The sequence below is a fragment of the Diceros bicornis genome, chromosome 22 (assembly GCF_020826845.1).
Source record: "Diceros bicornis minor isolate mBicDic1 chromosome 22, mDicBic1.mat.cur, whole genome shotgun sequence".
Lineage (NCBI taxonomy): Eukaryota > Metazoa > Chordata > Mammalia > Perissodactyla > Rhinocerotidae > Diceros > Diceros bicornis.
The window spans coordinates 53595597-53612409 of record NC_080761.1 but is presented as its reverse complement, the minus strand read 5'-3'; the positions used below and the strand labels follow the sequence as shown (position 1 = coordinate 53612409).

General features: G+C 42.0%; 1 protein-coding gene across 1 annotated transcript in view; it reads right to left on the bottom strand.

Annotated features, from left to right (window-relative positions):
* Nucleotides 1-846: 846 nt before the first annotated feature.
* Nucleotides 847-16813, bottom strand: part of UBE2R2 (ubiquitin conjugating enzyme E2 R2) — a 120717-nt gene continuing 104750 nt past the window's right edge. The window contains exons 4-5 of the mRNA XM_058565985.1: nt 7382-7516; nt 847-4254 (exon numbers count right to left, since the gene is read on the bottom strand). Of these exons, the coding sequence (XP_058421968.1) occupies nt 4035-4254; nt 7382-7516 (355 nt within the window). The 3' untranslated portion in view covers nt 847-4034. The remainder of the gene's footprint in view (nt 4255-7381; nt 7517-16813) is intronic.

Genomic DNA, 16813 nt, shown 5'->3' with positions numbered 1-16813 from the left:
GCAACCATTCACCTGGAGCCAGGATTCTAGTCCAGCTCCTTCCTCCTGCTTCCAGGGCACGAGTCAGGGAGGAGCTGGGGCCATAAACTATTCCTGCGTGTCGTAGGAGGCAGAGCTCCCCACTTGTCTGTAGCACAACTGTGCTCCAACGTGGCAGGCAGTTCAGGGCCTAGAGGTGTTGCCTAAGGCATTTTAGCCTCTCATTTCTGTCCTAAACAACCCTTCAGACGAGGGTACATAAGCAAACAAAATAAGTGTTGCTTCACATCAAGTATTGGTCAAGCCAGTGTGCCAGAACCTGGGGGGAGTCAGTCTCGACTTTCTCTGCTTTTGGCCTCTAAAATCAGTGGTCATTTCATCAGATGGGACACGTGCTGCTGTTAACCCACAGCTTGGGATCCTGGTTAGGAAAAAGCTAGGTGTCCACAACTGAAACTAATGGGACTTACAAACTATGTGACCTCTTGCCTGACCCCTGCTGTTAGCAGCAGGAAGATAAGTGACAATGAAAACAATTCTTGCCTAAGGAGGGCAGTGGAGAACCCCTCCATCCCCTCACCAACCTACTTGTACTGGCAGATTGTGCTCTATTTCAGAATTAAGGTTAACAAATGGCTGTGTCTTGAATAACCTTTCTTAAAAGGTTACTCAATCCCCAAGGACTGGGGATGTTGGTTCTGCAAGGAGCTGAGTTGAGCAGAATATCATACAAGGCAGGTCTGCAAGGTTTGGTTTTTGTTTTAATTTTTCAGCTGAGTCCTGGGCAAAATGTGCAAGGGAACAGTGGAAATACTAAAATCACCTTTTAGTTTTCTTTAACACAAGAAAAAAGAGAGGGTCATCCGATGGGGAAGGAGCAGTACAGGTATATTTTATTTCACATTTTATTAGTAGACAGATGGGCAGAAAAAGACAAAATAAACCACTAAAAGGGGAGTTCAACACAAAATGCATCAGATAATCTTTTCTCATAAATTAAACTGAAGAAAAACATCTACAATTTCAGCTAAGAAAACTATTAAAGTCAGGTGTTTCCTGCTGGTTTCAGAATAGTTGAAAATTGCATCTGAATCTTTTTGTAAATAATAATGTAAACCTTTTTTATCAGGATGGGAGGAGTGGAGAGTTAATTTTCAGTGGAGAACTACACATTTTCGCTTCAATCTCCTACTATATGTCCCAAACAAAAGGAAACCAGCAAATAAAGAAGCAAATAATTACCAGGGAAGAGGAAAGAAGGGACTACAAAAAAGTCTGGCTAATAGAAAAGAACTCTGGAATGATACGAAATAACAAAAAGGGGGGAAGACTTTGAGAAGCAACAACGGAATCATGATATTATACTTTCTCCACCCAGCCTCAAAATACACAGACCTGAAGAGCATCCAGAGAGGCAGCCACTGGAATCAAAAGGAATCTAAAAATGCAGGATTTTAAGTTCACGTTACACCAACTAATCATAATCAGCACAACTGTACTCCCACGGTCCTGGCCTGAGCCTGAGATCTCCACTCCCCAAAGAACAAAGTTAGATGCTCAAGTTTCCTTTGCTACAAGGGTGTTTTCTCAGGACAGCTCTGGAACCGGCATCTGGGTTTTACACGTTCAGTCCGAGCTATCAATCAGCATGTCCACCTGCTCGCAAATCCACACACCCCAGTCTTTTCTGGAACTGATTGTACTCTTATCAGAAGCAAACCCAGCCCTCAACAGTACACCCCAAAGGGCTGAGAGGTACAACCTCCACCTGGCTCTCTGGCTCCCTGAGTCAACGTGCAACAGAGGCCAACAGGGCCGAGCAGCATAGCACCTCCCACAAAGCCCAGGTGCCCGGCCTGCCCTGGGAGAGAAATGTTTTCGCAGTAGGGGAAAGAAACCAAGACCAAGCTACTGGCTGTAAACGTGTGTGTGTGTGCGAGAGAGAGAGTGAGATGATATGATAGATAGGGAGTAATCAAAGCATTATGAGAGACTTGGGGCTCCAGAATATTTGCAGGTTATCTGGAAGCATCACTTAAGCGTGGGGAGTCAAAAGCTAGTTCCGACTTCCTTCTGAGCAAGTTTGTGGTGTTTTGTCACAAAGAGCTGCTCTAGTCTCTGAATCTGACTGGAATCACTAGACTCGGGTGCAAGTAGCCCTGACCCCGTGGGGATCGGACAGAGTTTCTAGGACCAGGCTCGACACTGTCCCATATGAACCTTAGCATGTGAAACGTTCCCAGTTAGTACTAGACCTAACTTTAGAGGCCAGAGAGAGCTGCTGGGAGTGAGCAAATGTTTGTAGAGTTTGAAGAGCGAATGAAAACCCTGAGATCAGAAAGGAAGGAGGAGCTAAGGAAGTAAGCATCACCTACTCTGTCCTAGGATCCATCCTACCCGTCCCTCATCAACGCTTTGGTTCTTTCTGAGCTATAATCGGAAGAAAAGGAGTGAGCTGACATTAGTGTGCAGGGATCTGAAGTAGGACTGTAGTCAGTCTTTCCTGTATTTTCCTTCCGAAATTTGTGATTTTTACATTACAACGATTTTCCCCAGTGAAAGAACACTGCCCTCCTATGAACCAGCCCGCTCCCATAAGAAACAAACATCAGCTCCAAGTTCTGAAGTCCCTGGTGGGTGAAGGCTGATGGATCTCAGTACTGACTGAAGTAACAGGACTGAGATGGGCAAGTCAGAGCAGCAGCAACTGCATGGCAGGAGGCTCTAGCGTTGCGCAGACACTGCCTGCAGCCGCCCCCTCGGCTCTGCCCATTGTCGAAGCAGCCAGGGCAAGCTCCATGCACAACTTCTGCGTGCACGCCAGAGTACAGTGACAGGAAAGGAAAGTCCTGGTGGCATCCGGTGGGGAAAGCGGGAACCGGTCACTCACGTCTCACATGTATCCACAGTTATCACTGTCGGTATAAGCAGCTCAATGAAAACCAAAATCTTAACACATGCACCTAGTATTAATACTGAGTAATTAAAACTGGCTACTTAAAAGAGTCCTCATGGTGAGAGTGTATCTTTGAGGGAAAGGCCATGTTAAATATATAAAACAGATGTTTTCTCGCCCAACAGTGGTCACCAGTAGTTTTGACTTTTTCCCCAGCAGCATCAACCAGAATTGGCAGAGGGACTTTTAACTCTTGGTTCCCATCACTAAGACTCCACACACACACACTAATCCCGTCTCTCCCCACTCCCTGGGTGGGGGGAGAGTAACTCTGCCTTTAAAATAAATAGCAATCAAGTGCTCAGTTCTATGTAAAGTATGAATATTTATTTCAGGCTTTAGATCCCAATCGATTTCAAAAAACAAAATCTGATTTCTCTCCTCAGAGTAGCTGAGGCCTCCGTGTTAGGATGACTTCCTGGAGGCTGAAGGGGCTCTGTGCCCTTAGGAACACATTTCATCAGGCTTAGCACAAAGTCCCTGATGCCCGCTGTGCCCCAGCCTTAAGAAGGGAGAGAAACAAAATTCACCACCATGGGGCTGAACGAATGCACGCACACTAATGTAAAGGAGCAGCTAAACCTTGGCAAATTTGCTTTTTTTTTAAAAAAAGTTTGTTTTGTGGGGTTTTTATGTTTTTTTTGTTTTGTTTTGTTTTTCCATTTTCTTTTGCTAACCAGCATATGCAGCACTTGTGAACTTCCATTGGGCTCCCAGCTTTAAACACATTAACTGTCTTGATGAAAGACTATTTAATTCTTCAGGAATCTAAAACAGACCAAACGTGTTTTGCTGTGAACACTTTGTAGAGACGAAGTGAGGCAGGAGTTTGGGTTTAAAGAAAAAAAAAGAATCAATACAGTGATGGAAGGGTAAAGAATGCAAGAATTCAGACATTCTCTGGAGGGTTATTTTCTCTCCATTAAGAGGTCCATAAAAAGGAGCAAACTGAGATCCATAAGGGGAGTCAGCAGGAGCCGCACGTGTTTCCCTACCCCCTGTGATAGGTTTTTGCTGAGGGGCCACTGCTAGGTCCCCACTTGCTCCCCTCCCTTTGGCCTGAGACGGCAGGGCAGTACAGGGGCACTGAAGGAGCGCGTCACGACTCCTCGTTCCCAGAATCATCATCATCGTAACAGTCGGCATCTTCCTCCTCCTCATCTTCATCATCGATGTCGTCGTCGTACAAGTCGTCATAAAGCAAATCTGAGCTGTTGTCATTGGAAGGCACTTTAGTTTTGATGCAGTATTCCGCCAGGGTCGTGGGGACCTTTACTCCATCCTTTTCTGCTTCAGCTTTAGTGGCTGAAACCTGTTTCCTGAAGGGAGGATAGTTTATGTAAGTCTCTGTCTTAAAGATAGATTTATAATTGGCCTTTCTAAATAATCCAGATTCCTTACAACTTGGGTTTCTGAATTTCAGTACCTGCCCGAAAGCATTTGACAGACACCCTTTACTACACCCAAGGCTCTCAGCCCATCAGGTACCATTTGGAAGGACACTTAATAATGACCTTTCGTAGGGAGTTTAGAGCAGCAGATCTCAAATGCTGGTTTGCTAGAAATCACTTCAGATTTTTTTTTTAACGTAGTCGTCTCACACTGAACTCATAATGCAGCTTCAAAAACTCTTCTGAATTCAATAATCCTCCTATTTGTACTTACAGTAAAATCCAAATGTCTTATGTTGGACTCCCAAGTCCTGCATGATCAACCTGCCTAACACTTCATTCTCACCACCCATTACTTTCTCAAATTTCAAAAACATCCAGGCCACCTTGGTCTTTTTTTAGTACCTGCAACACACCTACTTGATTTTTCTGTGTGAATCAGTTGCTCTTCTCCTCATCTACACACACATGGTTGGCTGCTTCTCGTCACTCATATCTGGTATTTATCACCTTAGAGGAGGCCTGTCTGACAACCCAATTTAAAGCAGCCGTTTCATCACTCCTTCCCATTATCCTTCTTACCAATATAGTATGTTTTCTCTTTATGATCTTCCTCATTTGTGCATTTGTCTGTTGTCTGGCCCCCGTCCAAGAATGTGAACTTCATTAGAGCAGAGACGTTGTCTTTCTTAGTCACTTCTTTTCTCCAGTGCCTAGAACACAGCCTGGCACATGCAGCTGTACAAACCAATACTAACTGTATGAATGGATGGAAGGGTAAAGTGTCCTTTGACAAGTAGGAAAATTTGAGCCATCAAGGGACTGGAGAAACCTGAACTTAAAACATCAAACCGCCACTCTCCCTATCTTCCTCGGCCTCCTCTGAACTGCACCTCCCTCAGTAGCTCTCAATGCCTTGCTCCCCTTGCCATGGCCCACATCCCGACGCCACGAGGCTTCCAGGCTTGAACCTCTCGCTCTCTCAGCACTCCCCCTGGCCATCCGACCCGCTCCTGTGTTTTTGCCACCATTCCCTTTATGCTGACGGGTCTCACTCAAATCACCCAGCGCCAGCTCATACCTTTTTTCTGAGCTCTACGGTCCTATCTAAGCCTTCTGGATGTCTCCATCCTGATGTTCCATAGGAACCCTAACTCAGCAAGTCTGCCTTTGTCATTTTCCACCTCTTCTCACTAAAACAGTATCAGTTCCTAAAGTCATAAATCTGCCTCCGAAATCCTAAATATTTGCAAATCTGTGTTCTCATTCCCATTGCCACGGCCTCAAGTTTAGTTTTCATCTCAGCCTCCATGTTGGTCCCCTGGTCAATTGTATTCTTTCAGAACTCAAATATGATTATCTCTTCCCATCTTAAAATCTTTAAGTCACACCCCATCACCTCTTAAGATTAAGAACCAAACGCCTTATCATGACTTAAGTGTCTTTTAAGACCTGATGCATCTCTTAATTTCCCATTAGTTCCCAAATCAGAATTTACATTCAAGCTACTTACAATTCCCTTCATACGCCATGCTGTTATAGACCTGTGTTTTAGCAAATATGTTTCTCCCTAAAGAGGCTTTTTCCTTCCCCTCTTTACCTGAGAAAGTCTTGGTTATGAGGCATTCTCTCTCCTAGGAACTCCATGGCACTCTATATTCCTTCCACTCTCTCTTGTTTATGCTTCTATAGTTGCAATTATCATATTACATGGTTGCTTGTTTGTTTACAAATGCTTGCTAAGTAAAGTGTGAGCTCCATAAGGAGAAAGACTGTGCCTTAATGACCTAGCAGAATATCTGACACAAAGCTGGTGCATAATAAATGTTGAAAGAACTAAAGAATGAGATAAAGAAACCCTTAAGTTAAGAAATATAAAGAATACAAGTACTATGGGAATATTCACGCATTCTTCACTTAATAAATCCTTTCTTTGAACATCAGGCTCCAATCCTGACTGTTTTACGAAGCATTCCCATCTTTCAATCCTCAGTCCACTCCTGCTCCTCTAAATTTCTACAGGTCCTTACTATTTACACTAATTATCTTCAATCTTTGGTATACCAGTCACCTAGGTGCTGGTAAAACAAAATATGGATGCCCAGATTCTATCTTTGTAATCTCATTAAATGACTACGGATTAGGGATGGGGTCTAAAGATGATTCCAGTGGGCAGAAAACTTTCAGAGCTACTGATCTTTATTATTCAGCTGTCAGATGACATGCATTTCTCTGCGTTTTTGTTTTTTTATATCACATGGTATCATGCCAACTAGATGCATAGAGAACGACTAAAAATTGTATAAATTCTAGTGCTTATTAAACTCCTATGCACAGAATGCACTGGAACTGTCCTTGGGGCTCATTTTAAGGGTACAAAAATGTAATAGTATTAAAGGGAATTGAATTTATTGCAATTGAAGTACCAATTCTTGGGCACTGTTATGAAAGCCTTATGTCCAACTCAGGATGTGATCGAGAGCCTAATAACTTCTCCCTTTTTCCCTTTTACATAGATGAAAAAACTAAAGCCTCAGAAAGTTAAGTGATAACAGGTCACATGAGGGGTGGCAGAACTAGGAGTAGATTCCAAATCTCTCACCAAGAAGAGGCGTCCAGGGCTCTGTTAAACCACATACTAGCATTGCTGATAATGATGCTGCCCAGAAGATACTTGATGCTATGGTCAAAAAGGCCAATAAACTATGGGGCTTCATTAATAAAAATTTTGAAACAAAAATACCTGGAATGTCTGGAATACCTTGGATGTTTGCTACACTCAATGGACACACTGAAAGTTTAAAACAGTGTCCCTAAAATGATCGGAGGGAGAGCTTGCAAACTTGACTAGTTCAGAACCAGGAAGTTCTGGTTCCCAGGAAATCGGATCTGCTGCAGCATTATCTTCTAGTGTACGCTGCCTCAAAAGGCAAACTCATTAGGCTCAGGCAGAAATCTTCCAAACAATAAATCTAATTGAGAGAAATGGAGTGGACATTTGGTTCTATATGAAGACTTGTAGTAATTAAACAGAAGACAAAACAAAGCACCTTACCTAATGATTTCAGCATATTCTTTGTCCTTTCCTTTACTGTCCCTCCATTTCCTGAACATAACTGAAGCATCCACATTGGCTGGGGAGAAGGTGTTGGGCTCATTAAGCAATGAGATTACACTTAGCAGGATAGTCCTGGAAACAGGAAAAAAGGGTCAGCTACAAATACTCATATTCACAGAATTCAAAAGTATTCTGCTTTAAAGTTTAAGACTATAATATTTGAGACCTTAGAGGAATAGAAATAGTAATATTTGAGACCTTAGAGGAATAGAAATAGAGTATCATAAAATTTTGTTTTCAGTACTCAACTGGCTAGGCCAGGAACAAGCTCCTAACTGTGAGACAAAGCAGAGGAAATCTATGAGTCCAGCATAAAGGTCATGTTGAGGGCATAGAATGAATGCTGCAGAAGGCACTGTCTCAACTGGCTACATGTTCCAATCTGCAAAAAGTGGAGGTCTGGAAGCTTTTCACATAACATATTTTTAAAATTACAAATTAAGTGCAACAGGAAAAAGCAAAAGCAAAAAATATTTAGCTTCAAGACAACCTTTTTGTGGAAGAGGGTAAAAATGATGCTACTCCACACATTCAATTCTTACAGTGGCTGCTTAGAAGATCTGAAAAACAAGTATTACATACAAATGTATTTCTTTTCCATACTTCTAAGGGAAGGAAGACAGAGTTAAGCACAAGAACAGAGGAAAAGCAATAGCCTCGACATGTAAGAACTAGTCTCTGAATAACAGAAATCTTTATTCAAAAATATTTACTGACAGGGCCGGCCCCGTGATGCAGTGGCTAAGTTCATGCATTCTGCTTCGGGGGCCCAGAGTTCACCAGTCTGGATCCTGGGCATGGACCTACTCACCGCTCATCAAGCCATGCTGAGGCAGCATCCCACATAGAATTAGACGGACCTACAACTAGGATATACAACTATGTACTGGGGGCTTTGGGGAGAAAAAAGGGAAAAAAAAAGATGAAGATTGGCAACAGATGTTAGCTCAGGGCCAATCTTCCTAAAAGAAAAAAAAAAATGTACTGAGCACCTACGATGTGCCAGAGGCACTGAGTAAGATGCTAGATGTACAACTGTGAGCAAGTTAGATGCCAACCCTGATCTCCCAGAGCTTATAAGTCATGTGGGAGATATAAACAAGCAATTTTCATCCACAGATAAAAACCAGACACCTTAATCAATCACAGGGAAAAAAAGTTTCTGTTAGATAAAATAATCAAGAAAAGCACAATAGGTTCCAAAAATGTTCCAAATTATTCCCAGGCATTTTTTCCCTAAAAGCTATGTGCGTGTACATAAGGAGAAAAATGGGAGGAAAAATAAAATTTCTCTACCTTTTCTCATTGGTGCGAGGTTACAGATTGTGTTGTTGCAAAAGAGCCTTTTGCTCCTGGCCCCAAGGAAAAAATAAAGGGAGGGAACCAGGCAATTAGATGTTGGATTTGATGAAACCTTTTCCTAAAAAGGGTAAAGAGTTTCTGTTATGTGATTATACAAGATTATGACAAAGGCACTTTCAAAGAAAACTTTCCCATCTAGTTAAAATCCATTTATCACACACTCACCCCCACCTTTCTATTAGGTTAAGAATAACTCCCTGCCCCTCTCCCACCAAGATCTTTCTGGATTTCTTCAGTAATTACATTAAAAAGATTCCAAAGAAACTTATCACTGTCAATAATGGGAAAGGGACTGACATAGCATCCTAGAAGCAAAAGAAAAATGTGGGTAGAAAATTCCAAAAAGCTTGCTTCAGAAGAAAACATATTCAAAATCTGTTAGAAAGATAAGCAGGATAAAGACAAAGTATGGTATAAAGAGAAAAAAATAGCTTTAATGGTCTGGATCAGCACTGTATACTTACATCCTCTGTGATGATGGAAATGTATAATCTGTGTTATCCAATATGGTAACCACTAGCCACATGTGGCCGTTGAGTACCTTGAAAGGTAGCTTGTGCAACTGAGGAACTGAATTTTTAATATTATTTTATTTTAATTAATTAAAGTTTAAATAGCTACATGTAGTTAGTGGCTACCACATTGGACAACACAGGTCTAGATGAATCATATTAACTGAATTAGGAAATTTTTCCCATGAGTAGTTTTACCAAGTTGATTTTCTTACACCTTATGTTTATTATTAAAATATTATATTGGGAAATACAATTTTAAAAAATGGTGAACCATCCATTTCTATCAAAACAAGAACTCACTTTTTTTTTTTCTGCGAGGAGATCAGCCCTGTGCTAACATCTGCCAATCCTCCTCTTTTTTTTTGCTGAGGAAGACTGGCCCTGGGCTAACATCCATGCCTATCTTCCTCCACTTCATATGGGATGCCGCCTCAGCATGGCTTGACAAGCAGCACATCGGTGCGCGCTCGGGATCCGAACCGGCGAACCCTAGGCCGCCGCAGCGGAGCGCGCGCACTTAACCGCTTGCGCCACCGGGCCGGCCCAAGCACTCACTTCTAATACCATGTACTCCTAAACTGAAGTCCATGACGCTTTCAGAAGCGTTAGGTACTGTAGGAGACTGTGATAACAGTTAACCCAGCATGTTTTCACTTCCTCTCTTCCTCTGGAGAGCAGAATCTTTTTTTGTATGGGGAATCCATTCCACTGGTTCAGGTGGGGTTAATCTCCTTCCCCTACCATCATGCCACACCTTCCTACAAACAACCTACCTACCCACAGCAGTAGACATACCACCAAGTGCTGGCCAAAGGATTCCATCCATCTTGTCATGGTGATGGGTTTGGGACCGGCCCAAGCTGGGCCAGTCAGAACCCTGGTGGGAACTACGATGGTTCTAAACTAATAGCAGAAAGGCAATTAATTTTTATTCTTTTTTTGGTGAGGAGATCAGCCCTGCGCTAACATCTGCCAATCCTCCTCTTTTTTTGCTGAGGAAGACTGGCCCTGGGCTAACATCTGTGCCCATCTTCCTCCACTTTATATGGGATGCCGCCGCAGCATGGCTTGCCAAGCAGTGTGTTGATGCACGCCCGGGATCCGAACCGGTGAACCCCAGTCCGCCGCAGCAGAGCGCGCGCACTTAACCACCTGCGCCACCAGGCCGGCCCCTGATTTTTATTCTCGATTGGACTCACAACTGTGAGAATAAGGAAAGCCAAATGGTGAGAGCCTGCCTAATAACAAAGCCAATATAGAGCAAAGCAGAATTGCAGGGTTTTTTCCCCCTCTAACAAAGATTCCTGATGCAATTCATATACAACATTCTATTCAAATTTCCAACCAGTAGGTTGTAGATGGGTTACAGGGGTAACCCCGTCTACATTCCCATGGCCAATTCCCATGACCTCTACCATTCCCGGAGTGAATATAATTTAATGGGTAAATTATACTTTGATTCCCTCAGGCAGTGGGGTGGATGGGACCTGGGACAACTTGAGCTTCTGGAACAATAACTTCTGGCCAAAGGAGCATCTTCAGTTTACTACATCGTGATCTACAAATACTATCATTTCATCTTTTCTATGTACCATGACTGGAAAAGGTGGAGAAGCAATGTCATATGTAGTTTAAATTGTTTAGCACTTGTACCAAATTAGGTTAACACAGGCAGTATACCTGTAGCATGGTAAACAACTCTGCAAGGTAAGTATTAATCCCACTTTGTATAGAATGGAAAAGCTAAACTGCTAAGACAATACTAGTAGAATGTACAAAACAGAAATGAATTCTGGAGCTATTCCAATGGTTACTTCTTTTTTTGTGTGTTGCCATCTTTTACTGTTGTTAGTTTCAGTAAGTTTTTAAAAATCTTTATTCACCTATTGTATTTTTTTCAGAAGGAAAAAAAGCAGAAGGTGGAAAAGGTTAAATAGGTTAAAGAAGGGAAAGACAGATCAAATAAATATAACCACGAAAGCTCATTAGAGAGACTGGTTTCCTGCAGATCAGGAACAAAGGAGAAAGGATCAGAAAACAACAACATACACTCTTTCTTATTCTCATTCTGTCCATGTAAGTTCACGGTTCCATATGAAGCTTTGGTTTTTAGCAGCAACATGGACTTACATTTGTCCATTTAGACACTGTGGCACTTGGACATAAATTTCTTGGATTAGCAGAACAGACTCTGAGGGCCATCACCAGACTCTCCGCTCCCACAAAGAATAATTCCACTGCCGTTCTCTACCGTAGGTTTGGAGGAACAGGTCTGGTTGTCCGAATCCAGTGGTGTAATTGTTTAACATGTTACAATAAAGAACAGACCTAATCCAGTAAGAATCTGGGATAAAAATGAGAGGCAGAGAGTTCTGAAGTGTTTTCAGGGTTTTTTTTGGTGAGGAAGATTAGCCCTGTGCTAACATCCGTTGCCAATCCTCCTCTTTTTGCTGAAGAAGATTGCCCTGGACTAACATCTTCGCCCATCCCTCTACTTTATATATGGGATGCCTGCCACAGCATGGCTTGATAAGTGGTGGGTAGGTCCATGCCCAGGATCCGAACCTGCAAATCCTGGGCTGCCAAAGCGGAGCACATAAACTTAACTACTACGCCACTGGGCCGGCCCAGAAGTGTTTTCAGACTATTGCACAATTCTCATGACCACTACGATTCCCGGAATTAGAGATATTCCTAGAAATAACTGTCCTCTCTCCACCCCAACTTTAAGTCAGGGCAAGGGACTATGGTAGGAGTCTATAGGACAAAGGATCTGAGCCAAAATAGAACAATACTAAAAGGAGAAAGGAAGTACACACAAAAGCACTCCACTTTACATAGTCTTCACATTCATATTCCAGATCCTTGTGTCTGCTTCCGAATCTCTGTCAGAGATGATCTGGCTATCTTTTGAATAAAAAGTTTATAAACAAGAAAAACACCAAAAGAAAATGAAGAGCAACTGATCATACACATACACACACACACACACACACAGCCTAGCAAACAGCAAACCAGCAAGCTGTGAAGTTCTACAGAGCGTAGACATGCTTAAAAAATAACAAAACTAAACAAGTGTTTAAGGGAGACAAGAAATCAGAATTAGATATCTATGACCCAAATGGGTGATATTGTATTTGTCTCTTTTCAACACACAGACAACAGTCAATGAGATAGGTCTACCCTTTCTCTGTTAGCTACCATGTCACCACAAGTACAGTGTTAGCAGGGAGGGCAGAAAACTGGCCCTAGCACAACAAAGATGACCCGGCTGATGGATCTGCCTGGAAACCAAGCAGGAAAAGTCTGGAATTTTGCAGGATTAAAGATTGGCATTTTTCCTCAAATGTATACACACACTCCCCAGGCAGTATGTGAGGTAGAAAGAGTTCATTCTTAAAAACCTAAACTTACTTGACTCTTAAAACATACAGAGAGATATAGAGAGACTGATTGACTGAGATTCTTAGGTTTTACAGGCCTAGCATAATTGGATGAAAATTGAAGTATGGATAACTGAAGCCCAGTGCCTGATCCTTCTAGTTTACCTGGGTCCTTTTAATCTCTCATTTACGCTATTTCAAAAGATGGACCAGTAACACCAGAAGATGACCCAGTTAAAACTCAGTCCTCATTACACATTTTCAAGATGGGAGAGGAATTTAAAGAGGACGTCGTAGCAAAGAAGTCTGTTATGACTGGGAAAATGTGGTAGCTTAATGGGTGACATATTACAAATAGTTTTTCTTTATGCTGTTAAAGCAACTAACAAATATAAGAGTTCCTCTTGTGCAGTCCCGGAGCTGCTACTGACTGACGATCCCTGAGAACACGTGGTAGGAATGAAGATCTCAGACAAAATACACAAACACACAAAATCAGAACATTTTAGTTTAAAAAGGAAATTTTAAAAATACACAAAATATCTATCATTTGCACAGAATGCAACTGGCAAGTTGAGTGCAGTGGAACCCAATGTGCAAACATCAAGGGAGCAAATAAATACAGTCATCCCGGCCCAGAACGAGGTTTACAGAAAGGAGCCCTAGGAACAGCAGGGCCATCGCCATTTCCCCTGACCTTGCCTACTCTGTTACCCAATGCTTGTGGTAGTTCCTAGCTCCCTACCCTTTCAGTGGTTTGTAGAGAAGACTAGACAGGAAAACATTCTACCTTACCCCTGACAGACCCTTCTCCATGAAGGAGTGGGTCCATAAATCTGGTCCCATGCTATATCTTCACAGTAGCAAAGAAAATACTAATGTATCCATCCTTCAAAGGAAAGCAGATTCCCAGCAAGAGCACTTTCCTATCCAAGAGCCTGCAGCAGGTATGGCAGGTAGTTCTTGGGATGGTGCCTCAGAGAAAGCAGTTGTGAACTCAACCGCAAGGTCTGAGAGACTCTCTTGAAAGCTCCCACTTGGTTCCGGACAGAGCATGGGTTAAGGCGCATTTTGTTTCTTCCACCAGGAAGCAGCAGCATCGGTGCTTCCTAATCAGAGACATGTGGCAGCATCAGGGGTCCCTATCTTTCCAACTCAACTCTTTGCTGACTAACGCCTATTCCTTAAAACTTTCCAATTCCCTAAGGAACTCTTACCCCCTAAACTTAATCCTGGGCATCTAGGTGTAGGACTGTGGATCCCCTCCTCCAGAAAGTATGCTGGCTTCCTCTAAGAAGAGGCAAACTACTGAGGCTTCACTGGACACTAGTTGGCTGACAGCTGATGCTTTGGATCCCTACAATTGTAGCACAGCACTTTTTTCTTGCTTTCCCCTTTGGCCAACTCTCACTACTCACTAGGTCTTGTGATATAAACTGACACAGGCTCTTATAGGTAACTGGAATGACTTAACTCTTCTTCAGGTTACAAAAGCCTTCCATGTACAACTTTATTTTCTGAATATGTTCACTGGGGTGCTGAATGAGAGACTAGTGCAGGTGGTCGTGAGTGAACATGGAAGCACTTTCGGGCAACAGTGCTATATAGTAGTCCAGACCCTAAAACAGGCTGAGCTGAACCTTAATCCCCCTCTACTGCTGTCGTTACAGCCACCCATCAACTGGATATGGAGCTCAGAACCCTTCGTAGGACAATTTAGAGAATTTAGCAGCAAAGGGATTTCAGGGAAAATCCCTGGCACTTCATATCTTGCCTCTTGATATATTTCAGTGCCATAAATGACCTGTGAGAAATATGTATAATTTACTAGCCTAAGAGGCCCCTTTGCCTCACAACAAATACCACAGAAACAAAGGGAAAGGAACAAGTATTCCACACTCATTATTAGGTAGTGCTTTCCTGACTTTTCAGAGTTCTGGGCACTACCGGGTATTCTAGGCAGACGAGGTTCCACAAGGCATACAAAACATCCTATGTCCCCCTGGAAATTCACAAACACCAAAACCGTCCATTCACTCTCCCACCCCAAGATCAACACATTGAAGGAACATCCAATGATTACATGGAGCTAATAGACAAAAAGGTCCGAGAAGATAACTAATGATTTCCAATACAAATACGTTTTAGAGCCATGTATGAAGATCAAAGGGGCAATCTGAAGATAACTAGCTCTGGCTGTGAAGCCTCTAAACGAAAAAGCATAAAAGCAGGGAAGGCAACCCCTGAGGTAGAGTCCAGGGAATGCTTCTAAATTGGGGCTCAGGTGTGACCTGAGGGCCCAGAGACAGAAAAAATGTTGCTGGTACCCAAAGTGCTGAAGGTATTTTTAGATAGGCAAATTAGTATGAAAAGAGTTCCCTGCCTCCAGAGGACTGGATTAAATGAGAAACAGGCCTATCTTAAAAGAAAAAATGTTCATAATATTTTAAGTGGAGACAAGGCAAATAATACAGTCTATTTTATGCAGGAGAAATAACAGCAAAAATCTTGAATTCCTGGGGGTAATGACAATAGATTACCCATCCAGCCATCAAGAGAATGCAACAATAAAAATCTTGTTTGGGGCTTTGTATCTAAAGAAAGGGGAGGCTTGTTTTCTCGAAGGGGGAGTGGGTGTGGTAAGCATTTGATTCAACATCAACCCCCCAAAATAACAATCACTAGTACCTTAGAGCTACCACTTCCTCTAGTCTAGAACTACTACTAGCCCTGAAAAATAAGCAACAAAATCATACTAAAAGGACGACTCTGCATGTTTTGGTCTAATTTTTCAACAAATCTTCCCAAATATTTAACACCTTAAATACACTGTCAGTTTAATTATATTGATAAAATAATGTGTTTCTTTTGAAAGCATGCCAGCCTCTTAGATAATTATGTAGGGTGGAACAGATGAGAAACTGGGTAGCCAAACTTTTCCACAGCAACAATAAACAGCAGAGTAATGCTCATAATATCCTCAAAGAAATAAAGTATGATCCTGAAATCTTATGTCCAAACTGTCATTTGAAGCATAACGGCAAAACACCCGTACACACACCCATTCACACAAGTACATAGCATTCTGAACATGTAAGAACTCAGGGAATCTAACATGGCTCCTAGGATCAATTCCTGGAGAAATTACTAATGGACAAATTTCAGCCAATTAATAGATCAAAGGAAGTAAAATAATGGACAGTAAACTGAATTCATTTAACAGTAGGAATAAGAATTTTAAAAACTGGGATTATGTTACAGAACAGTACAGATTATAAATCTTATAACCTTGACAATAAAGAAACAATAATTTTTAAAAGTTAGAAGAATAAGGATGCTGATTTCCTTTTCTTTTATATCTAAGTGTCAGTATATCATTTGATGCTGAAAAATCAACAAATAGATATAAGTAAAGTTAATGCTACAAATAATCAGACACAATTGTGTGATGTGAGAGATGAAGAAGAAGAAATACACTAATTCTGCTAATGATCATAAAAGATCCTGTGTAAAGGACTGGTCTTAAAATGAATATATACACGCCCCTGGGGGTATATGAAGTATCATATCACTTCTCCTTTCTATCCTCCCTTTTACAATTGCCCCTTATGAAAGAAATACATACCTCCCACACATCCCAAATATTCCTATGGTGCACTGCCCAGTGGTGACGAAATGAAATGACAGGGGTACAAAACAAAGAGAAATTTACAAATAGAGCCGACTGTTTTTCCTTCCTCATATATAATTTTGTTAAAAGCGTAGAGTGATGTTAAAAAAAAAAAAAAAAGGAGGGGCAGGCCTGGTGGCGCAAGTGGTTAAGTGCACGCACTCTGCTTCGGCGGCCCAGGGTTTGCAGGTTCGGATCCTGGGCGCACAATGATGCATCCCTTGTCCAGCCATGCTGTGGCGGCATTCCATATAAAGTAGAGGAAGATGGGCATGGATGTTAGCTCAGGGCCGATCTTCCTTAGCAAAAAAAGAGGAGGATTGGCATTGGATGTTAGCTCAGGGCTAGTCTTCCTCACAAAAAAAAAAAAAAAAGGAGTATTTTGGTATGTGATGGAGTATAAAAAATTCAAGTATGTATAAATTGGGGCTGCTGGAAC